This window comes from Pseudophryne corroboree, chromosome 3 (genome assembly GCF_028390025.1).
Source record: "Pseudophryne corroboree isolate aPseCor3 chromosome 3, aPseCor3.hap2, whole genome shotgun sequence".
Taxonomy (NCBI): Eukaryota; Metazoa; Chordata; class Amphibia; order Anura; family Myobatrachidae; genus Pseudophryne; species Pseudophryne corroboree.
In genome coordinates, this window is record NC_086446.1 from 105614597 (window position 1) to 105638829 (window position 24233).

Genomic DNA, 24233 nt, shown 5'->3' on the forward strand with positions numbered 1-24233 from the left:
TCTCCGGCTTTTTACACCCTATTACATTTACCCCCATGTGTGGTCCTCAGACAGGAAGTAGCCATTATGCATTCCGTCAGTACACTTGTCTCTAGTGACATGAATGGAGCACTTAGGGGTCTATTCATGAAGCAGGGAAAAAAGTGGAAAAGTGAGCCAACCAATCAGCTGCTCTGTATAATTTTATAATTTGCAAATTATAAATGTTACTTCAATGCTGTTTGGAGGCACGGGCGATGTCTCCACTAGCTCACTTCTCCACTTTTTTCACTTTTCACTGCTTCATGAATACACCCCTTAATGACCAGCACTTACAAAGCTTTGGTCTCTGATCTCTTGATTGCAGCTTGCATTTAGTCCCCCTCCACTCCCTGGGTTTTGTCTGGTGCTGTGAGAGAAACGAAGGTTGAGATGCAGCTTTAATACTTTTAAGAAGTTTCTTTATACTGTTTGAAAATTAACTTTTTTGTCTGTTTGTGTGCAAGTAATTACAGTTACCGTGATAGATTTTTAATGTGCATGGATGAAGTTTTAGCTAATGGAAATTCAAGAAAACCTAAGTGTCTTTATGGCATAAGCTTTATATATTTTATATGTTTTATGATGTTCTATTCTTATAGACTGGTGTCCATTTTCTTCCAGCAAGCATGAAATAACCATATTTTGCTTCATTTAAACAGTCCAACCGGAGAACAGAGGAAAACCTAAGGAAGTATGCCCCATTCACTCAGCGGAATCTACAGACAGAGATCAGAACTTACTAAAGGGTGATAAGTGCTCCCTTAAGGGTTATCAAAGTGGAATCCTCGCGGATATCGGTGGGAAAAAGACAAAACCGAAATCATCTCCAGGAACTATTACAGAGGAGCCCACCTTGGGTAAAGGGAAAATTATCTCTAATTCCAGCAGTGACGCACTAAGAGAGGGTGCAGAGAGGGAATACGCGTCTGTTCTGATAAAGGAGGAGTTTACCTCCCGTGGAGGAAAGACCCTCCCAGGCAGCGGTGATTTTACCCCCACAGATAATAAACCACCAGAAAATGAACTTTCTGAAATTAGGGTTAAAGAGGCCTCGTGTAAACCAGGAGAACTTGCAGATAGCACCAGTAACACACTGAGTGAACCTACGCAGCTGGGGTATATATCCGTTATTATCAAGGAAGAAGATTGCGAGGAAGCAGATCTCACAGCAGATACCAAGTGTTACACATCCACAGGGAGCGCACAGCCGGAACGTAGTCCTTTACAGACTGCTGGTGAAAAGGACGATCCAGGAGTAAACAATATAAATCATCCTGCCGACAGAACTTCCTTGGATGATGAGCAATCTATTGTGTCTAAAGAGCCGACTGTCCCAGATGTCAGTACGTACATCACAGGGGAATGCACATCTTATAGCAACGATGACCTTGTCTCAAGTGAAGAGGGGAATCTTACAGACTTTGACATGTACGCTCCAGCAGACTATGCACACCCTATTTACCCAGATCTGGTCACTGATCCGTCCGTTCAAAGCGACAAACCGTTTGCTTGCTATGAGTGCGGGAAGTGCTTCAGCAGCCAAGCTAATTTTTTCACGCACCGCAAGCTTCACTTAAGTGACAAGATGCTGGTGTGTGACGACTGTGGGAAACCGTTCACTTGCAAATCACAGCTGGTTAAACATCAGAGATCTCACACAGGAGAGAAACCATTTGTCTGCTTGGAGTGTGGGAAGCGTTTCACTCAGAACTCTAATCTGGTCACCCATCAAAGGTTTCACACGGGGGAGAAACCGTTTTCCTGTACCAAGTGTGGGAGATGTTTTGTGAGCAGCTCACACCTTAACGCGCACCAGAGATCTCACTCCGGGATGAAACCGTTCCTGTGCCCGGAATGTGGGAAGTGTTTCATGGACAGGTCGAATCTTGTGAGGCACAGGAGAGTCCACACGGGCGAGAAACCATTTTCCTGCTCCCAGTGCGGGAAAAGTTTCACAAACCGGTCAGCACTTGTCCGCCACCAAAGAAATCACACCGGGGGCAAATCGTTTGCTTGTTCTGAGTGTGACAGGTGTTTCGACAGCGGCACTGACCTTGCTGAGCATAAAAAGACCCACTCGGGGGGGAAACCATTTTCTTGTGCAGAGTGTGGTAAATGTTTCACCGACAGCGCACTGCTTGTAATACACCAGAAAACCCACACTGAGGAGAAACCGCTGCCGTGTTCACAGTGTGGGAAGTGCTTCACCGTCGTCTCTGATCTCCTCGAGCACCAGCGAATTCACACCAGGGAGAAACCCTTCTCCTGCTCTGAATGTGGGAAACGGTTCATTTTGAAAAGCTACCTGAATCGACACTTAATAATTCACAAAAGAGAAGAAATGTTGGGTTCTCATTAATGTAAAAACTGATCGAGAACACCACAGCGAACATTGCTAATCTTCAGTATTCACCATCTTGTTTACTGGGGATCAGAAGGGCGGCCATCTTGCTTCTCTGAGTGCACTTTTTTTATATATTAAAACACATTTTAATATAGTGCACTTTTTTTATATATTAAAACACATTTTCTTCTAATATTATCTATGCACTGCACTAAGGAACAGCGAGCAAGTTATCCTTATTCAACCTCGTCTTTCTGGGACTTCCCCAAAGCATGAGGAGCTTCCAGTGAAAGGAGAATTTAAATGTCACATCAAGTTGCATACAGAGTAGCCAATCCTTTTTTCACGTGAATGGGAAAAAAGTGTAATATTTCTATAATAGTTAATAGTTAATGGAAGGAATGAGCTAAATGGTGTAATAAAAAATGCCTAATGTGTAAAAAAATAATAATAATACATAAACGTGTGTAGTATATAGTTGCCATTCTGAAATTACCATTTAATTTGGTTTTCTTTTAAATGCATTAGTGCTGTCAGTCTTGTTACTGTCTGAAAGCAAAGTGTTCTAGATCAGTGGTTCTCAAATGCTGTCCTCAAGGTACACTAACAGTCCAGGTTTTAAGGATATCCATGCTTGTGCACATATGGTATAATCAAACTGACTGAGGTATTAGTTAAGTCATCTGTGCTCAAGTATGGTTAACCTTAAAACCTGGACTGTTAAGGTGCCTTGAGGACTGTGTTTGGGAACCACTGTCCTAGGTCAAACTTGTGTTTTAAGCATAATTTGTCAGTTCAGCCATTTCTAGTCTGTGCTGATGTCACTGACCACCCTGCCATCTCTTTCCCTGCTAGAGAAATACCATTTTTATTTTCTGTGCAGTTATGAGTTTATATTGTGCTAACATGAAGGCATTCTAGATCACAAAGGAGGGTTGTTTAGGTGTGTTATGCCCAAGACAGGAAACTGCTAATATGATCACTTTTCTATCAATATAAACTCAAGAGAGATACTTTGCCTAGAGCCACCTAGTCAATGGAAAACCCGAAAAGCTGCCCAGACAAAGCATATGAGGTTCACTGAACATAAATAGTATCACAAATGTCTCTAGCATCCATAAGGGATATTGGGGAATTATTACGATGGGGTATAGACGGGGTCCAAAGGAGCCGGTGCACTTAAGATTTCTTCAACTGGGTGTGGTGGCTCCTCCCCTCTATGCCCCCTCCCACAGGCAGTTTAGAAAAAAAGTGCCCTCAAGAGAAGATGCACACTCTGAGCTCCAGGGAGTTTTATTCAGTTTCTTTTAAAACTTTAATATTTTCGGTATGCTGTTTGGGCAACAGCATACCTGGACCGTGGGAGTTAGGGGTGGGGGGTGCGTGGTTACCGGTCTCTTCAGGAGTCAGAGCTGCTTCCCCGCTGCAGGACCACCGTCCTTAGTGGTTGTTGTGCAGCGGGGCACTGCACCTTAGCGGTCACAATAGCAGCACGCTGCACACCCCGAACATTGCCTGAAGGTGACAGGAGTGGTGAGTACAAACCAGGGGCTTTGCTAGGGGGGTCCCCCGGTTCTTGGTGCGGCACAAACGCAGGGGCGGCATACGGGACCCTCCCTGGGGGACCCGCTATAGCCCCCCTGTGTACACTGGCAGCGGTAGTGAAAACTAATACTTCTGTGATGTTTTTACACTTATATGGAGACTTTGCCAGTATAAATATCTATGAAGCTCCGGCGCCATTACAGGGGGCGGAGCTTCCTCAGAGCGGGACCAGCGGCATTTTGGCGCCTTCCTCTGCTTACAGCTGCAGCAGGAGGCACGCACAGCTCCTCCAAGGCACTCAGGATATGCAGGAAAACTGGTACAGGGGTGTAGCAAATGGGGAGAGCCGCTATTGTACACAATCTGTGTCCAGAAAAGGACATAAAATCTGGTAGTGATATAACAGCTTGCAGCCTCACTGGGGCTGTTTAGCTTGGGTGTGCTGTTTCCTTCTTTCTGCCTCCCTCTCACATACAGTAAGGGCAGGCTTGCTACTATATTTCTTGTCTGTGTGTATGTGTGTATAAGTGTTGTTAACCGTAAACACGTAAAACACCAATTATGCAATATATGTCACACCAGATTCTCTTCCTCTACATCTGGTTCCATATCATGTGAACAATGCAGCCAGTCCTCACAACCCAGTGAGGGGGCTGGGGGGGGAGGGTCAAGAGCCTTCCTGGCTAGGTGCCATAAAATCCATGGTCAGATATGTCATCTCTGCTCACTGCTTATACTCAAAAACCTCCAACAACTGCAGCAGGCTGTTGCAGACCTAGCTGCAAGGGCAGATGTTCAACAGCCCTCCCCTGAGTCGACACGATCTCCACCCGGGAGAATGGGGGCTACACCATCAGGTGTTTCAGCAGATCATCGACCGGTGGGGCTGCCCACGGATAGACATGAAGGCTTCTAGACTCAACAAGAAGCTTCGTTGGTATTGTTCACGAACTAGGGACCCTCAGGCGAGGGCAGTAGATGCACTGACGTCGCCTTGGCCTTACCTGCTGGTCTACCTGTTTCCTCCAATTCCATTGATCCCAAGGGCGCTAAAGTGAATCAGGAATCAGAGTCCAGGCAATTCTGATTGCCCCGTATTGGACTCTGAGGGCGTAGTACGCGGATCTTATGGACATGTCCGTTGAAGACCCTTGCCTTTGTCGCTGAGAAGAGATCTTCTTCAACAAGGACCGTTCATTTACCTGGACTTATGGTGACTTTGATGGCATAGCAGTTGAGTGGAAAATCCTAGCTTACAAAGGCCTTTCCAAAAAGGTTATTGCTACCATTGTTCAGTCCAGGAAGCCTGTGACGTCAAAACACTATCATTATATCTGGAGAAGATATGTCTCTTGGTGCGAGGAACGCATGTATCCGCCTGCAGAGTTCCACTTGGGACGTTTCTTACGTTTCCTGCAGGCTGGTGTGGATAAGGGCTAACGTCTGGGTTCCATTAAGGTCCAGATTTCAGCTCTCTCAATTTTCTTCCAGATGAAATTGGCAGTGTTGCCAGAAGTTCAGACCTTCTTGCAAGGGGTACTTCAAATACAGCCTCCTTTTGTGCAGCCCACTGCACCCTGGGATTTGAATGTAGTGTTGGAATTCCTACAGTCTGGTTGAACCTCTGATGATGGTAGAAAACAAGTGCCTCATGTGGAAGACGGTGATGTTACTGGCCCTGGCTTCTGCTAGGTATGTCTCAGAATTGGGGGCCTTATCGTGTAAAAGTCCCTACTTGGTCTTCTACGAGGACAGAGTGGAGTTCAGGACTAGGTAGCAGTTCCTGCTGAAGGTCGTCTCTGCATTCCACTTAGATCAGCCTATTGTTCGGTCAGGTTCTGGGACTTCTGCTCCTCCGGAGTCATTGGATGCTGTGCGAGCCTTGAAGATCTATATCAAGAGAACAGCTCGGATCAGAAAGACGGATAACTTGTTTGTGCTCTATGATGCACAGAAAAAGGGTTGCCCTGCTTCTAAGCAGTCCATTGCTCGTTGGCTTAGGCTTACTAACCAACAGGCCTATGTGTCAGCAGCTTTACCCATTCCACAGTCTCTCTGAAGGTCCACTCTACGAGATCAGTGGGGTCTTCCTGGGCGGCTGCCCATGGAGTCTCGGCCTTGCAACTATGCCGAGCTGCTACCTGGTCAGAGAAGAATACCTTTGTGAAGTTCTACAGGTTTCATACCCTGGCCAAAGAGGATACCCAGTTTGGGCAGCCGGTGCTGCAGACATCTCCGCACATTCCCGCCCGTTCTGGAAGCTTTGGGACGTCCCCATTGTACTAATTCCCCAATATCCCTTATGGATGCAAGAGAAAATAGGCTTTTAATTACCTATCGGTAAATCCTTTTCTCGTAGTCCATAAAGGATATTGGGCTCCCGCCTCAGTGCGTTGACTTTTCTGCAGGTTTTTTCTTATATGGTTACCTGTTCAGCTGTTGCTGTTTTGTTACCAGCTGTTGCTGGTCATTTTTATGTTAGTGCTGTGCTGGTTTGTGAATCTCACCACTCATTGGGGTAAATTTACTAAGATGGGAGTTCTATTTAAGATGGGATGTTGCCCATAGCAACCAATCATTTTATACTTCTCGTTTATCTAGCACCTTCTATAAGATAATACCTGAAATCTGATTGGTTGCTATGGGCAACATCCCATCTTAAATAGAACTCCCATCTTAGTAAATTTACACCATTGTTGTTATGTTCCTTCTCTCAAGTATGTCCTTTCTCCTTCGGCACTATTTTACCAAAAACTGCCTGTGGGAGGGGAGGAGCCAGCACACCCAGTTGAAGAAATTTTAAGTGCACCGGCTCCTTTGGACCCCGTCTATACCCCATCGTACTAATTCCCTAATATCCCTTATGGACTACGAGAAAAGGAATTACCGGTAGGTAATTAAAATCCTATTTTATTGGGGGAATTCCACTTTCAGTCAACTTTCTCTATTTATTTATTTCTTATGCCCTTTGGAAAATAATCTCTGGTCTGTGCATACAATCTATTGTAGCTAATGGCAACACAAATTAATAAGTGTCCCTATTTAGTAATGTGTTGCAGAAAGCAAGGTCAAAGCTACTCTAGACAGTAATGTTCTGCTCAATCTTCTTATTATCCTTTATTTATTTAGCGCCAACATATCATGTAATGCTTTTCAGAGATTGTTTAATTTCTCACATCAATCCCTGGCCCAAAGGAGCTTACAGTCTAAGCTGGGTACACACTGTACAATTTTTACTTAAGTTGTGATGAATTCATGAAAACCTCTGGTAATCATCTGTACACACTATACAATAGTTTCTTCCAATCTTACTATTTATCTGTCCTAATGATTGGATGGAAAGCTTATGTCCCTGTACAAGCTGCACAGACATTGGTCGTCAGAGTGTACACACTGCACAATGGGGCAAATATATTAAGCCTGGAGAAGTGATAAAGCAGTGATAATTGCAAGGTGATAACGCACCAACCAATCAGCTCCTAATTGTCAATTTACATATTGGGGCTGAGTGGCTGGTGCGTTATCACCTTGCACTTATCACTGCTTTATCACTTCTCCAGGGTTACATCTGCCCCAATGTTTACAATGTATGGAGTAAAATTTATTGCACCTCATGAGTATCCTTAAATGTGTGATCATGCAGTAAAGCTAGGTACACGCCATACAATTCTTGGGCTGACCTGACCGATATTGGGTTGTTGGCCTGATAATTGTTTAGTGTGTATGCTGCACCATGGCCCAAAGGTCAGTCCAAAACGCGTAGAAGCGGCTCCTGATATAGTGAGTGCTGCACACGTTATATTGTTCCCGTCATTTTGGTATCGTTCGGAAACTGCAGGCGTGTCACTCCAATTTTTTTTCTGGGGGGGTTTTACTGCCTCCAGCAGCGATCATGTACATGGAGTAAACATGCCAGCGTCGCTACTGCCACTGCCAGTCTGCGGGACCATAGACTCTGGGAGACAATTATCCTTGTTTCTGCTTCAATGATGAGTATGTGTACGTAGTTGCTGAGGAGCCTGCAACAGTTTCGGTGGACGTCTTTAATCTTTTCTGGGTGACAGCTTCACTTGCGATGGTTGGCAAGTCCATAGCCTGAAAAATTGCAGCTGCATAGGCTTCTGCATCCAAATTGGAATCTGGTCCTGTGAATGGACCTTGGCCTGATGTCTAGTGTACAGAGATGCTATCTGCGAGACTATTTGGAATTGAAGGGAATTTTTTAGAACTAAATGATTATTGGGTAGTATGTACGCTGTACATAGGACGTTTTCTGGACTGTCTTGGTCTGAGTCTAGCATGGTTGAGATTGTACAAGCATACACATTGGGGGTAATTCCAAGTTGATCGCAGCAGGATTTTTGATAGCAATTGGGCAAAACCATGTGCACTGCAGGGGAGGCAGATAGAACATCTGCAGAGAGAGTTAGATTTGGGTGGGTTATTTTATTTCTGTGCAGGGTAAATACTGGCTGCTTTATTTTTACACTGCAAATTAGATTGCAGATTGAACACACCCCACCCAAATCTAACTCTCTCTGCACATGTTATATCTGCCTCCCCTGCTGTGCACATGGTTTTGCCCAATTGCTATCAAAAATCCTGCTGCGATCAACTTGGAATTACCCCCATTATACAATCCTCTGTCAGATCATAAAATTCTCAGATGTTCTGCCAGATAATTTTATAGTGTGTACTCCACTTTAACTCTGTATTACACACAAATTAGTATACATTTTATGTTTATTGTACATTCTTTGCCTAATTACTGTACCACAACGCCACCCAATGTGAAAATTAAGTTTTTGGAGTTAAGTTTTTTCTAATGTTTTAGTCAATGCTGATTAAATACTATAGGTAGGTAGTAATTACCTGTTTTTCACACAAGATTCCTAAAGATAATGTATTCAAGAGATTACATTATTATCGGATATTTGTAAGTTGCTGCATCGCTGCACAGTAGTGAATAACATGACTTCCATAAATCACTAACAGACAAGGTAGACCAAACAAATACAAGAATAAAAAGAGTAGAAAGGTGACATTTTTATTGGAACAGGATACACCTGAGACATGAGGATTGCGTGCGGCTGAGAGACGAGATTTTACACTAGTGAGGGTGCATCAGTGTGGGTAGTATCGGGCGAAGTAAGCTGCAAAAAAGATGGGTTCAGAGAGCATTTAAAGATTCTAAGGCTATGGAAGAGTCTGATCAGCGTGGTAGGGAATTCCACGCTGTGGAAGCATTACGGAGGTCTTGTAGGCAGAAATGAGAGATGGTTACCAGAGACATGGCAAGTGGCAGGTTAGAGGTAGCTCTAAGGGGGTGAGAGGGAAAGTATTTTGAGCCAAGATTATAAATGTATGAGAGATAGTGTTGGTGAGGGCTTTGTAGGTGTCCGGGAACTCCAGCACAATTCTGCAAGACCCCTAGAAGCCAGTGAGAGGGCCTATAACAGCCACCCATTGTTCCCTTAGTGTTTGACGTACATACTGGTACTTAGGATGCCACCAGGACTTAAACCTCTAGCTGAAGTCACTTACACAATTGGCTGGAGATTGCAGAATTATTGAATGAAGTAGCAACTGCAGGCAGACACAGTAGGGCAAGGTAATGGTTAACAGGAGAATGACTGTAGGGTCCTAGATGTGTTCAGGGGCCAGGAGCAAGGTGTAGCATAAATCTCTCAGTGTAGAAATATACAGACTGTGAGTATGAACTTTACCATAAGAGTAATGTGAACCCCATAGTACAGCACAATACTTAAACACAGGTGAAATATATTTGATGAGTGAATGCACAGATCTGAAACCGCTTGAATGCAGTACAAGAGTATAGCCCAATGGCTACTGCTGTTTGTAGTGAACATCCACGGTAATGAATATACAGATGTAGCCAGGCTCATCATTGCCGCAATGCATATGCATGTGTGCACGCTTCATACAAAGTCTGGCCGCGCTTATTTGCACCCGCAATTCGGCAATTTGTGTGGGTCGCAGGTGCGAATATACGCATGTGCATGCATCGCGGCAACGCAGTCGCAGGTGCGACTAGCCACAGCCACAACGAGTGTGGCTACATCTGTATACTCAGTACTTTTATTAGAAAAGAGAGGAGTAATGTATAAAACAAGAAACCACAGTTTAAAGACCAAGGCTGAATAACGTAGAGTTTACACAGAAATCCAATGAGATAGCAGTGATACTGCACACATAAAATAGGATTTTAATTGCAAGAGGAAAGTCATGCTAACCAACTTGAAACCAGGAACAGCAACAGCTGAACTGAACAACATTACTGAACCAAGTAACAGAGCAGGAAGAACGAAGCCCCGGGCTGGCGCCCAGCATCCCCTGCGGACTACGAGAAAAGGAATTACCGGTAGGTAATGCAAATCCTATTTCTCTTACATCCTAGGGGATACTGGGAATCCATTTAGTACCATGAAGTACCAAAGCTTCCAAATACCGGGTGGGAAAGTGCTGAGGTTCCTGCAGAACTGATTGACTAAACTGAAGGTCCACAGAGGCCAAAGTATTGAACTTGTAAAACTTTGCAAACGTGTTTGAACCTGACCAGGTAGCTGCTCAGCAGAGCTGTAAAGCCGAGACACCCCGGGCAGCCGCCCGAGTAGAACCCACCGACCTAATAGAGTGGGCCTGTACAGATTTTAGAACCGGCAAGCCTGCCGTGGAATAAGCATGCTAGATAGTGATCCTGAACCAGCGTGCAATTGACTGCTTTGAAGCTGGACACCCGATTTTATTGGGATCATAAAGAACGAACAGCGAGTCCAATTTCCTGTAACGGGCTGTTCTCTTTACAAACACCTTCAAAGCCCTCGCAACATCCAAAGACTTTGAAGTAGCAGAAGTGTCCGTAACAACCGGAACCACAATAGGTTAGTTTATGTGAAATGCGGACACCACCTTAGGAAGAAATTGCTGGTGAGTTTTGAGTTCAGCTCTGTCCTTTTGGAAAATTAAGTAGGGGCTCTTGTAAGACAATGCCCCCAGCTCCTACACACGTCTTGCTGAAGCCAAGGCCAGCAGTGTGACGGTCTTCTACGTAAGGTACTTTATGTCCACCTCCTGTAACAGTTCAAACCAGTCCGATTGGAGGAAGTGCAGAACCAAATTGAGATCCCAAGGTGGCATGGGACGCACAAAGGGAGGTTGTATGTGCAAAACACCCTTCAAGAACGTCTGGACCTCAGGGAGAGAAGCCAATTCTTTCTGAAAGTAAGGCCAAAATCTGGACTTTAATGGAGCCTAGACGTAGGCCCACATCCACTCCTGACTGCAGAAAAAGCAGGAAACGTCTCAGATGAAATTCCACCGCAGAATATTGTATGCTTTCACACCAAGAGACTTCCATATACGGTGGTAATGTTTAGACGTTACCCCCTTCCTGGCTTGGATCATAGTCTGGATGACAGGAATCCATCTCCTGGCTAGAATCAGCTGTTCAGCTTCCATGCCGTTAAACGTAGCCGCGGTAAGTCTTGATAGACAAATGGGCCCTGTTGCAGAAGATCCTCGAAAAGAGGTAGAGGCCACAGATCTTCAATCAGCGTCTCGAAAAGATCTGCCTACCAGGCCCTTTGAGGCCAGTCCGGAGCAATGAGTATACCTTGAACCTTTTCCCTTTTTATTCTCTTGAGAATTTTTGGAATCTGAGAAAGTGGAGGAAACACGTACACCAGCTGGTAGACCAACGGAGTTGTCAGAACATCTACCGCCACTGCTTGTGGGTCTTTCGACCTGGAACAATACCGCTTGAGCTTCTTGTTGAGTCGAGAGGCCATCATGTTGATCTGTGGATATCCCCACCGACATGTCAACCACTGGAAAACCTCCGGGTGAAGTCCCCACTACCCCGCGTGCAGGTCGTGCTGCTGAGGAAGTTTGCTTCCTAGTTGTCTACTCCCGGAATGAAGACCTTTTTTCTTTTTTCTGCCCAGAGGAGAATTCTTGACACCTCTGACATTGCTGCCCTGCTTTTCGTTCCACCCTGTCGGTGTATGTACTTTACCGCTGTCACATTGTCCGACTGGACTTGAATGGCTTGATTCCGAAGTAGAGATGAGGCCTGAAGAAGGGCATTGTAGATAGCCCTGAGTTCCAGGATGTTTATTGGAAGGACGACTTCCTGACTTGACCATCTTCCTTGAAACTGCACCCCCTGGGTAAGTGCTCCCCAACCTCTGAGGCTTGCTTCTGTGGTTAGCAGAATCCCATTCTGAATCCCAAACCTCTGACCCTTGACGAGGTGAGACGTCTGTAGCCACCACAGAAGGGAGATCCTGGCGATTGGCGACAGACTGATCCTCTGGTGCATGTGAATATGTGATCCGGACAATTTGTCCAATAGATCTATCTGGAAGGGCCTCGCATGGAACCTTTTGTACTGAAGCGCCTCGTAAGAGGCCACCATTTTCCCCAGAAGGTAGATGCACCGAGATCCGGGATGGCTTCAGGATAGCCCGAACTATCGACTGGATTACAATAGCCTCCAAGGAAAGGAACACTTTGAGACTCTGTTTCCAGTATCATTCCCAAGAAAGGAAGCCTCTGTGTCGGTTCCAGGTGAGATGTTGGTAAGTTCAGAATCCACCCGTGATCCAGTAGTCTGGTTGAGAGGCCAATGCTATCCAACAACCGCTCCCTGGACGGTGCCTTTATCAGAAGATCGTCCAGGTACGGAATTATGTTCACTCCCAGTTTGTTGAGTAGAAACATCATCTCTGCCTGGTGAACACTCTCGGTGCCGTGGAGAGACCAAACGGCAGGGCCTGGAACTGGTAGTGACAGTCCTGCAGTATAAACCATAGGTAAGCCTGATCGGAATGTGAAGGTACGCATCCTTGATATCCATAGACACTAGGAATTCCCCCTCCTCCAGACCTGAGATCACTGCTCTCACCTCCATCTTGAATTTAAACACTCGTAAGTACGGGTTCAACGACTTGAGGTTCAGAATCAGTCTTACCGAACCGTCCGGTTTCGGTACTACAAACAAGTTGGAATAATACCCCCTGTTTTGCAGAAGAGGCAGAACTGGAACAATTACCTGAGTCTGTACCATTTTTTGAATGGTCTCCTGTAAAGTTATAATTGCTTCTTGTGAAACTGGTAAGCCTGATTAGAAGAATCTGTGAGGTAGGAGCTCCTGGAACTCCAGTCTGTAGCCCTGGGAAATAAGATCTATGACCCAGGGATCCTGTCCAGAAGTGACTGAAGAATTTTAGTTGGGCTCCCACCTGCCAGTCTTCCAGGCATCACGGTCCACTGTCATGCTGAAGGTTTTGAGTAAGCAGAACTTGAGCCCTGTTCATGTGAACCAGCAGTTGCCGGTTTGCGTGGTTTACCTTTAGCGCCTCTGGTGGCTGTAGAAGAACCTCTGGGTTTGCCCCTAAACTTGGACGTCCGAAAGGGCTGTAAATTGGGACCTGAGTAAGCCTTCCTAGCTGGGGGAGGTGCAGAAGGAAGATATGTGGACTTACCCGCAGTAGCTTTGGAGATCCATCTGTCTCGAGTTCATCTCCAAATAAGGCTTCTCCTGTGAAGGGTAGGCTTTCCATGCCTTTCCTGGAGTACGCGTCAGCAGTCCACTGGTGTAGCCATAAGCCCCTGCGTGCTGACACTGCCATAGCAGTGGTGCGTGCATTAAGCAATCCTATTTCTTTTATGGCTTCCACCATAAAGTTCGCAGAGTCCTGTATGTGTTGTAGGAGTAAAATAATCTTCCCTTGAGGGAAGTATCTAACCCCTCAATTAGGTTACCTAACCATTTGGCAATGGCTCTTGTAATCCACCTACATGCTAAAGTAGGTCTCTGGGCCACCCCAGCAGCTGTATACAAGGATTTGAGTGTGGTCTCTATTTTACGATCAGCCGCGTCTTTCAGGGAGGCTGCACCCGGGACAGCAATACAATTCTTCGTGACAGCCTGGATACTGATGCATCCACTATCGGTGTATTTTAAAAAATGTTCCTATCGTCAGGAGGAAAAGGAAAAGATGATAACCTTTTAGGGATTTGAAATTTCTTATCAGGATTAACCCACGGTTCTTCAAGCAGGGTATTTAGTTCCTTTGACACAGGAAAAGTGGCTGAGGATTTCTTTTTTATATTAAAATAACATTTCTCACTCTCCTCTGTCACCTTATCAGGGATTTGCAGAACTTCTCTGATAGCCTCTATGAGAGCCTCTATTCCCTGTGACAGAGTACCCTCCTCCACCTCTGAGTCCACCTCCCCCTCCATCATCAGAGTCAGATTGCAGGATATGGGCCAAAGTACGTTTTTGCGGACAAATGGCAGGTGACTGAGACGCTGGATTAGGTACTGAGTCTCTTTTCATAAACTCAGTCAGATTGTCTTAAGTATTGTGTCTCTTTCTCATTGCGGGACAATTTAGTAGAAATATTGGAAATCATTCCCCTAATGGAGTCCAGCCATGCTGGTTCTGCCCCACTACCCTGGGAAGGGACACTACACTGAGTACACACTAGTGAACCCCCTGGAGAAGAGGAACCTTGTGCCTTACATGAAACACACTCTTTGCCTGACATCTGTAACAGTGACCGCGCACACACAGGAAAAGGTTAAATGCACAATCAACCCACAAAGTGCCCTTCCAGGGAGACACAGAGAGAGTATGGAGCCAGCACATGGTGCGCTTACTGCTAATGCCAAGCTTAGCCTGGTCGCAGACTAAGTACCTAGATTAGGGACTGAGTACAGTATTAACCGCTCCCCCCCCCCCCCGATACCACTGTGGCAATCTGGAGTCTCTCCGGAGGAGCTGCACGTCCCTGTCAGCCAGCGTCTGTTGCAGCTGCAGAGGGAAAATGGCACTGGTGAGCTGCTGGATCCGCTCATAGTGAAGACCCGCTCCTTCAATGACGCGCTGTCTTCCTGCTCTTTTTTATACTGGCTGTTTGTGTCTGAGCATAAAATGGAGACAGACTCCTTTGTTGCCAGTCTGGATACTGTGTCCGCTGTTCAGCGTGTGTCCCTACACAGCGGGGGACGCAGTCCGCCCCGTTCAGAAGCCGTACGTCTCCGTAACCTCATGCCGCCATAATGGGCGGTGACCCACTAACCGGGATGCAGGCTTAGTACTCACCGCTCTTCTTTCTTCTGGCTCTGTTAGGGGTTGCGGCGTGCTGCGGGATTGTACGCTCGCCGTGGTGGCTCTTGTGAATAGTTCCCTCAGGAGCTAGTGTCCTGTCAGCGGGGAACGGGACCATTAACCCTTCTAGAGGTTGGGCTGTCCCCCCCCTCCCCACTAAGTCCCAAGAAGCAGGCAGTCTGGTGACATCCAGTCCTGCTTGAAAACAACAAACACAGAAAATAAACGTAGAAAACTCTTCAGGAGCTTCCAGAGACGTGACCGGCTCCTGCGGGCACATTTTCTAAACTGAGTCTAGTAGGAGGGGCATAGAGGGAGGAGCCAGCGCACACTATCAAATTCTTAAAGTGCCCATGGCTCCTAGTGGACCCGTCTATACCCCATGGTACTAAATGGATTCCCAATATCCCCTAGGACAAGGTATAATACTACTGGCACTTATCTGAGAGAATCTTTAGGAACACTGCTAAACCAAGCAGGACTGTTTACCGAACAGGGACCGTCTGACAAGGCTTCCAGCAAGGAACTAGAAACTGCAACAGGAACTAGACACTGGAACAGAAACAATCACCAGCAGGGCTGGCTGCCTATTATAAGGAGCAGGGACCAATGTCAGTAAACCAGGCGAACTAGTGCCCTTAATGACAATAGATTGTAGGTAAACTGCACGTACACAAGCAGCGACCCGACTGCTAATCAACAGCCGGGACCAGGAACTGCCATGGCCGCTTGGAGTCCCAGCTGCTTAGGATCCTAATCCTTAGCGGCCGGCTTGATGCGTGTCCTGGTCGCCTTGCAACGGCCGGAACCTACTCCCAAGATGAGCCGGTTCATAACTGTTCGTGAGGGTAAAGCTAGGTTCACACCTAAAGATTTATCTGTCCAATCTGGAGGGAACAAAAATCTGGTAATGTGTGGGAGCAATGGACAATCGACGTTTTGCTTCCAAACACTGGAAAACGGGCAATAGTCATTTAAACAAATTGGTTAAATCCATTGAAAAATGTATCTGAACAATCACATTGTCTATTTTCCAGCGTTTGGGAGATAATGGTTGATTATCATTTGCTCCCACATATTGCCAGATTTTTGAACCCACCAGACACATTAGACAGATAAATCTTTAGGTTGGATACCCAGCTTTTAGTCATATAAATTGGATTATGGAGGATAGAGAGAGCCAATACAGGGATTTACAAAGTGGTGCAGCAGATGCATAGCAGTGAGAGTGGATTGATAGGTGGGTGTGGGGAATGCCATATAGCAGTAGGTTACAGTAGATAATGGAGATGATGAGAGAATGTGTAAGAGTTTTGGTAACATCTTACAATATTTCAAAGGTGGAGGCTACAGAGCAGAGAGGAGGATGAGTATAGAGAAAGGAACTTTAGATTTTTCTACAAGTAGATCCTTGGTCACATTTGCGAGTGCAGTCTCAGCAGAATTTTTTTTTGGGGGGGTGCAAAGGCCTGACTGCTGAGCTTGAGAGAACTTTACCTGACTGCTGAGCTTGAGAGAACTTGAGAGGGGCGGTTCTAGACAACTACACTAATAGAATATTAAACTTTAGACCGTTTAAAGGGCAGAATAGAAGTACAGGTTGAGTCTCCCGTGCCCAAAATACGTAATATTCTAAAACACAGAATTTTTTTTAGCATAACTGAGATAGTGAAACCTTCACTTTCTGATGGGTCAGTGTACACAAACTTTGTCTAATGAACAAAACCATTAAAAATACAGTATCAAATGATCTTCAAGGTGTGTGTAAAGGATGTATATGAAACAAAATTTTGTGTATGTACCCAACCTTTGTTTCATGCACAAAATTTTGAACAATAGTGTATTAAGTGACCTTCAGGCTGTCTGTATTAGGTGTATGTGACACATACTGTACATACATTCTGTGTTAAACTTGGGTCCCATCTCCAGGATATCTCACTATGGTATACAAGTATTCCAAAATACATAAAAATCTCATGTCCAAAATCCTTCTGGTCCCAAGCATTTTGTATATGGTATACTCAACCAGTAGCTTGGTACACCATAAATCTTCATGACTTATTAGTCATCATGGATCCATCTTCCAGGTGAAACAGTGGAGACTAAAATGGCAAAATAATTAAAATATTTTTTTTGTGGGTGGTGAAGAGGTTGTAGTTAGAACCAGGCTCCTCATGTAGCAACCACGGCTGAGGCACTTCGGTTACCTGAAGCTGTCAGCGCGATTGCATCACTGGGTACTCACTTGTGCTGTTGCTCAAAGCCGAGTGTTAGAACCCATGCTGTGGTCTTCCATAGACCTCTGTTGTAGAGGACTCTAAGCTCCAGGCAACAACAGTTCCCAGACATAGATCCCCAAACATTCACTATCCATAATATTTTTTGCCATACAGAGACTAGAGGGTAAATAGGACGGGTTGGGGTCGCCGGTCACCATACTGATCCCGGGATCCTGGGTTTTAAATTCAATAATTTTTTATTGGTTTTTACAATGTTTTAACATTTAAACATTGCCTAGGGCAAACATAACATACATACATCAACTAGACTAAAACACTTAAATAACAACAACATGCTTACGGTATTACATAGAGAGCATAGTGTGATGTGGTATTAAGTATCCCATTCATAGTCATAAATAGCAATAGAGCAGTGGTGACCCAGATTTCCTATATATTAAACACACATTGTATTATCCTTTGTCACGGTATTATCGTGCCTTTGAATCCGGCCGACCACGGGCCACTCACCCCAGAGATCCCATACAGAGACCACTCATATCGGTCAGTTAAATAAATCTAGGGTTCAGCAGTATTCATCCGTGATGCGAAATAGCGAGAGCGCATCCACTTTCCCCCATATAGCAATAAACTTTTTTTCCGCATTCCTGGCCAGATATACGAATTTTTCATGTGCAACAGTTGCATTAACCAGAGCAATCCAGGATTGTGACGCTGGGGCTTCATTAGCCATCCATAGTCTGGCTATGCAAACCTTGGCCAGAGCACTGAGGTTTATAACATAGCGTCGACTGGGCGGATCTAGAGTTTCCTCATCTATAGTTGCTAATATGCAAGAGATAGGTGTAAGTACGGTAGAGGGGATACCCGTAACAACTATGGCACGTATAACCTCCTCCCAAAAAATCGACACCAGAGGGCATATCCATATCATATGCCAAAAGTCTGCTCCCATACTGCCACATTTGGGACATTTTGAGCTGTGGGATCTCCCTATATGTGACAATCTCAGAGGTGACATATATACCCTGTGCAGCACGAACAACTGAATTTGTTGATATCGGACAGATGATGTTGAAAGCCGGCACGATCCCAGGGCACCCTCCCATATCTCATCCGACACTGGACCTAGATCAGATTCCCACTTGGTCTTGAGGGAGCTAAGGGGGTCTATATGATGCATATGAAGTAACCGGCCATATATTTTGGATACTAAGTGACCGGATCCCACCGTCTGCAACAGCAATTTGACCGGGAAATCAGTAAACGCCGGCGGGCCATCGGGGAATTGGGCAGACACCGCATGTCTCAGTTGAAGAAAGCGAAAAAAATACGCAGAGGGGACGTTAAATTCCTGTTGAATCTGCTGGAAGGATCTAAAAAACCCATCAGAGTATAAGTGTCCCAGTGAAGTTACTCCCCATGGTTCCCACACCTCCCTGACTTGAAGCTGATACAACTCTGGCAATCCATATTTATTATCCAGCGGAGTGTCAGGGTCAATGCCCTGTCCTTGCAATATCCGGTGCGCCAGTCTCCAAACAGTAATATATTGTTTAATGAGTGGTAGTGCCGACACTTTGACACTTCCACAGAGAAGCAGTCTCAGTGGGGAACCACCTAGATATTCCTGCAATACCAGCTGTGAGTGCAAACTTGAAGTGTCAGAATCATTAACCCATTCCCATAGATGTGCTAATTGTGCTGCAAAATAATAAAGACGAAAGTTGGGAAGAGCCAGCCCCCCTGAGTTTTTGGGCCTGGTCAAAGTATTAAGTTTCAACCGTGCCCGTTTACTAGCCCAAACCAAAGAGGACATCAAACCATCTATCTGTTTGAAAGTTTTCTGGGGGATGTATATTGGGGATTGTTGTAGTATGTACAGGAGTTTGGGCTGAAAAACCATTTTCACCAAGTTAACCCTCCCTGTAACTGTCAGGGGCAATTTCCCCCAGACCTTCACTTTATTGCGAAGATAAGATATTTGCGGTGTAATATTAAGGGAAGTAAATTTATGAGGGTCGTTGGATACCCAAATGCCCAGATACTTAAAGGAATTCACCCATCTTAGCGGGAGAACAACCAATGGGGAGGCAGGGACCTCGCCCTGAAATGGGATAATGGAGGATTTCTCCCAATTGATCAGGAGCCTGGAGTACCATCCGAACTTATTAATAATATCTAAAATCTTAGGCATAGACTCAGCATAGCGATCCACAAATAGCAGGATGTCATCGGCTTATAGAGCTATTTTCTCCTCCCTGGTGCCCACGGTGTATCCAATAATCTCAGGGTTCGCTCGCAGAAGACATGCAAGGGGTTCAATGGCTATAGCAAATAGGGTAGGGGACAATGGGCATCCCTGACGAGTACCTCTAGACAATGGAAAGGAATGTGACACAAAGCCATTCACCGCCACTCTAGCCAGGGGAGAGGAATACAGCAGGCGGACGAATTTGATAAAGCTGGGGCCTATACCAAACTTGCGCATGACACTCCACAAGTACTCCCACTCCACGGAGTCAAATGCCTTAGCGGCGTCCAATGATACTACTATGGATGAGGGTGCCTCACGGGGGATCTGGAGATGGGTAAATAATCGTCTGAGATTAATGGATGTTGATTTATTGGGCATAAATCCCGTCTGATCTGGGTGTATGATCTGCGTAATGACCTTATTTCTCTGACGTCCTAGTGGATGCTGGGACTCCGTCAGGACCATGGGGATTAGCGGCTCCGCAGGAGACAGGGCACAAAAATAAAAGCTTTAGGACTAGGTGGTGTGCACTGGCTCCTCCCCCTATGACCCTCCTCCAAGCCTCAGTTAGGTTTTTGTGCCCGTCCGAGCAGGGTGCAATCTAGGTGGCTCTCCTAAAGAGCTGCTTAGAAAAAGTTATTAGGTTTTTTATTTTCAGTGTGTCCTGCTGGCAACAGGCTCACTGCAACGAGGGACTTAGGGGAGAAGAAGTGAACTCACCTGCGTGCAGGATGGATTGGCTTCTTAGGCTACTGGACACCATTAGCTCCAGAGGGATCGAACACAGGCCCAGCCATGGAGTCCGGTCCCGGAGCCGCGCCGCCGACCCCCTTGCAGATGCCGAAAAGTGAAGAGGTCCAGAAACCGGCGGCAGAAGACTTTTCAGTCTTCATGAGGTAGCGCACAGCACTGCAGCTGTGCGCCATTGTTGTCAGCACACTTCACACCAGCGGTCACTGAGGGTGCAGGGCGCTGGGGGGGGGGCGCCCTGGGCAGCAATGATAATACCTTGTTCTGGCTAAAAATACATCACATATAGCCCCTGGGGCTATATGGATGTATTTAACCCCTGCCAGGTCTCACAAACACCGGGAGAAGAGCCCGCCGAAATAGGGGGCGGGGCCTATCTCCTCAGCACACAGCGCCATTTTCCTGCACAGCTCCGCTGCGAGGAAGGCTCCCAGGACTCTCCCCTGCACTGCACTACAGAAACAGGGTAAAAAAACAGAGAGGGGGGGCACTTTTTTGGCGATATTGATATATTAAGCTGCTATAAAGGAAACAACACTTCTGTAGGGTTGTTCCTATATATTTATAGCGCTTGGGTGTGTGCTGGCAAACTCTCCCTCTGTCTCCCCAAAGGGCTAGTGGGGTCCTGTCTTCGATAAGAGCATTCCCTGTGTGTCTGCTGTGTGTCGGTACGTGTGTGTCGACATGTATGAGGACGATGTTGGTGTGGAGGCGGAGCAATTGCCGGTAATGGTGATGTCGCCCCCTAGGGAGTCGACACCGGAATGGATGGCTTTGTTTATGGAATTACGTGATAATGTCAGCACGTTACAGTTGACGACATGAGACGGCCGGCAAACCAGTTAGTACCTGTCCAGGCGTCTCAGACACCGTCAGGGGCTGTAAAACGCCCTTTACCTCAGGTGTCCCTGGACATCAAGGATGCTTACCTGCATGTCTCAATTTGCCCTTCACATCAAGGGTACCTCAGGTTCGTGGTGCAAAACTGTCATTATCAGTTTCAGACGCTGCCGTTTGGATTGTCCACGGCACCTCGGGTCTTTACCAAGGTAATGGCCGAAATGATGTTTCTTCTGCGAAGAAAAGGCGTATTAATTATCCCTTACTTGGACGATCTCCTGATAAGGGCAAGGTCCAGAGAACAGCTGGGGGACGTAGTAGCACTAACCCAAGTAGTGCTGCAACAGCACGGGTGGATTCTGAATTTTCCAAAATCTCAATTGACCCCGACGACACGTCTGCTGTTCCTGGGAATGATTCTGGACACGGTTCAGAAAAAGGTGTTTCTTCCAGAGGAGAAAGCCAGGGAGTTATCCGAACTTGTCAGGAACCTCCTAAAACCAGGAAAAGTGTCTGTGCATCAATGCACAAGAGTCCTGGGAAAAATGGTGGCTTCTTACGAAGCGATTCCATTCGGCAGATTCCACGCACGAACTTTTCAGTGGGATCTGCTGGACAAATGGTCCGGATCGCATCTGCAGATGCATCAGTGGATAACTTTGTCTCCACGGACAAGGGTGTCTCTTCTGTGGTGGTTGCAGAGTGCTCATCTGTTAGAGGGCCGCAGATTCGGCATACAGGACTGGGTCCTGGTGACCACGGATGCCAGTCTGAGAGGCTGGGGAGCGGTCACACAGGGAAGAAACTTCCAGGGAGTGTGGTCAAGCCTGGAGATGTCTCTTCACATAAATATACTGGAGCTAAGAGCGATTTACAATGCTCTAAGCCTGGCAAAACCCCTGCTTCAGGGTCAGCCGGTGTTGATCCAGTCGGACAACATCACGGCAGTCGCCCACGTAAACAGACAGGGCGGCACAAGAAGCAGGAGGGCAATGGCAGAAGCTGCAAGGATTCTTCGCTGGGCGGAAGATCATGTGATAGCACTGTCAGCAGTGTTCATTCCGGGAGTGGACAACTGGGAAGCGGACTTCCTCAGCAGACACGATCTACACCCGGGAGAGTGGGGACTTCATCCAGAAGTCTTCCACATGATTGTGAACCGTTGGGAAAAACCAAAGGTGGATATGATGGCGTCCCGCCTCAACAAAAAACTGGACAGGTATTGCGCCAGGTCAAGAGACCTTCAGGCAATAGCTGTGGACGCTCTGGTAACACCGTGGGTGTTCCAGTCAGTGTATGTGTTTCCTCCTCTGCCTCTCATACCAAAAGTACTGAGAATTATACGGCAAAGGGGAGTAAGAACGATACTCGTGGCTCCGGATTGGCCAAGAAGAACTTGGTACCCGGAACTTCAGGAGATGCTCACGGAAGATCCGTGGCCTCTACCTCTAAGACGGGACCTGCTTCAGCAGGGACCGTGTCTATTCCAAGACTTACCGCGGCTGCATTTGACGGCATGGCGGTTGAACGCCGAATTCTAAGGGAAAAAGGCATTCCGGAAGAGGTCATCCCTACCCTGGTAAAAGCCAGGAAGGAGGTGACTGCACAACATTATCACCGCATTTGGAGAAAATATGCTGCGTGGTGTGAGGCCAGGAAGGCCCCGACGGAGGAATTTCAACTGGGTCGATTCCTACATTTCCTGCAAACAGGATTGTCTATGGGCCTCAAATTAGGGTCCATTAAGGTTCAAATTTCGGCCCTGTCGATTTTCTTCCAGAAAGAATTGGCTTCAGTTCCTGAAGTCCAGACTTTTGTAAAAGGAGTACTACATATACAGCCCCCGGTTGTGCCCCCAGTGGCTCCGTGGGATCTTAATGTAGTTTTGGATTTTCTCAAATCCCATTGGTTTGAGCCACTCAAATCGGTGGATTTGAAATATCTTACATGGAAAGTAACCATGCTACTGGCCCTGGCTTCAGCCAGGAGAGTGTCCGAATTGTCGGCTTTATCGTATAAAAGCCCATATCTGATTTTCCATTCGGACAGGGCAGAACTGCGGACGCGTCCTCAGTTTCTGCCTAAGGTGGTTTCAGCGTTTCACCTGAACCAGCCTATTGTGGTGCCTGCGGCTACTAGCGATTTGGAGGATTCCAAGTTGCTGGACGTTGTCAGGGCATTGAAAATATATATTTCAAGGACGGCTGGAGTCAGAAAATCTGACTCGCTGTTTATACTGTATGCACCCAACAAGCTGGGTGCTCCTGCTTCTAAGCAGATGATTGCTCGTTGGATTTGTAGCACAATTCAACTTGCACATTCTGTGGCAGGCCTGCCACAGCCTAAATCTATCAAGGCCCATTCCACAAGGAAGGTGGGCTCATCTTGGGCGGCTGCCCGAGGGGTCTCGGCATTACAACTCTGCCGAGCAGCTACGTGGTCGGGGGAGAACACGTTTGTAAAATTCTACAAATTTGATACCCTGGCTAAAGAGGACCTGGAGTTCTCTCATTCGGTGCTGCAGAGTCATCCGCACTCTCCCGCCCGTTTGGGAGCTTTGGTATAATCCCCATGGTCCTGACGGAGTCCCAGCATCCACTAGGACGTCAGAGAAAATAAGATTTTACTTACCGATAAATCTATTTCTCGTAGTCCGTAGTGGATGCTGGGCGCCCATCCCAAGTGCGGATTGTCTGCAATACTTGTACATAGTTATTGTTACAAAAAAATCGGGTTGTTATTGTTGTGAGCCGTCTGTTCAGAGGCTCCTACGTTTGTCATACTGTTAACTGGGTTCAGATCACAAGTTATACGGTGTGATTGGTGTGGCTGGTATGAGTCTTACCCGGGATTCAAAATCCTTCCTTTATTGTGTACGCTCGTCCGGGCACTGTATCCTAACTGAGGCTTGGAGGAGGGTCATAGGGGGAGGAGCCAGTGCACACCACCTAGTCCTAAAGCTTTTATTTTTGTGCCCTGTCTCCTGCGGAGCCGCTAATCCCCATGGTCCTGACGGAGTCCCAGCATCCACTACGGACTACGAGAAATAGATTTATCGGTAAGTAAAATCTTATTTTAATCTACATGCCAGGATTT

The 24233-nt window shown here is 46.4% G+C and overlaps 1 protein-coding gene across 3 annotated transcripts in view; it reads left to right on the forward strand.

Annotated features, from left to right (window-relative positions):
• Nucleotides 1-2845, forward strand: part of LOC135054908 (oocyte zinc finger protein XlCOF22-like) — a 39219-nt gene extending 36374 nt beyond the window's left edge. For all 3 annotated transcript variants that reach the window (XM_063958373.1, XM_063958374.1, XM_063958375.1), the window contains one exon: nt 681-2845. In XM_063958373.1, coding sequence (XP_063814443.1) covers nt 681-2380 — 1700 coding nt within the window. In that variant the 3' untranslated portion in view covers nt 2381-2845. The remainder of the gene's footprint in view (nt 1-680) is intronic.
• The last annotated feature ends 21388 nt before the right edge of the window (nt 2846-24233 follow it).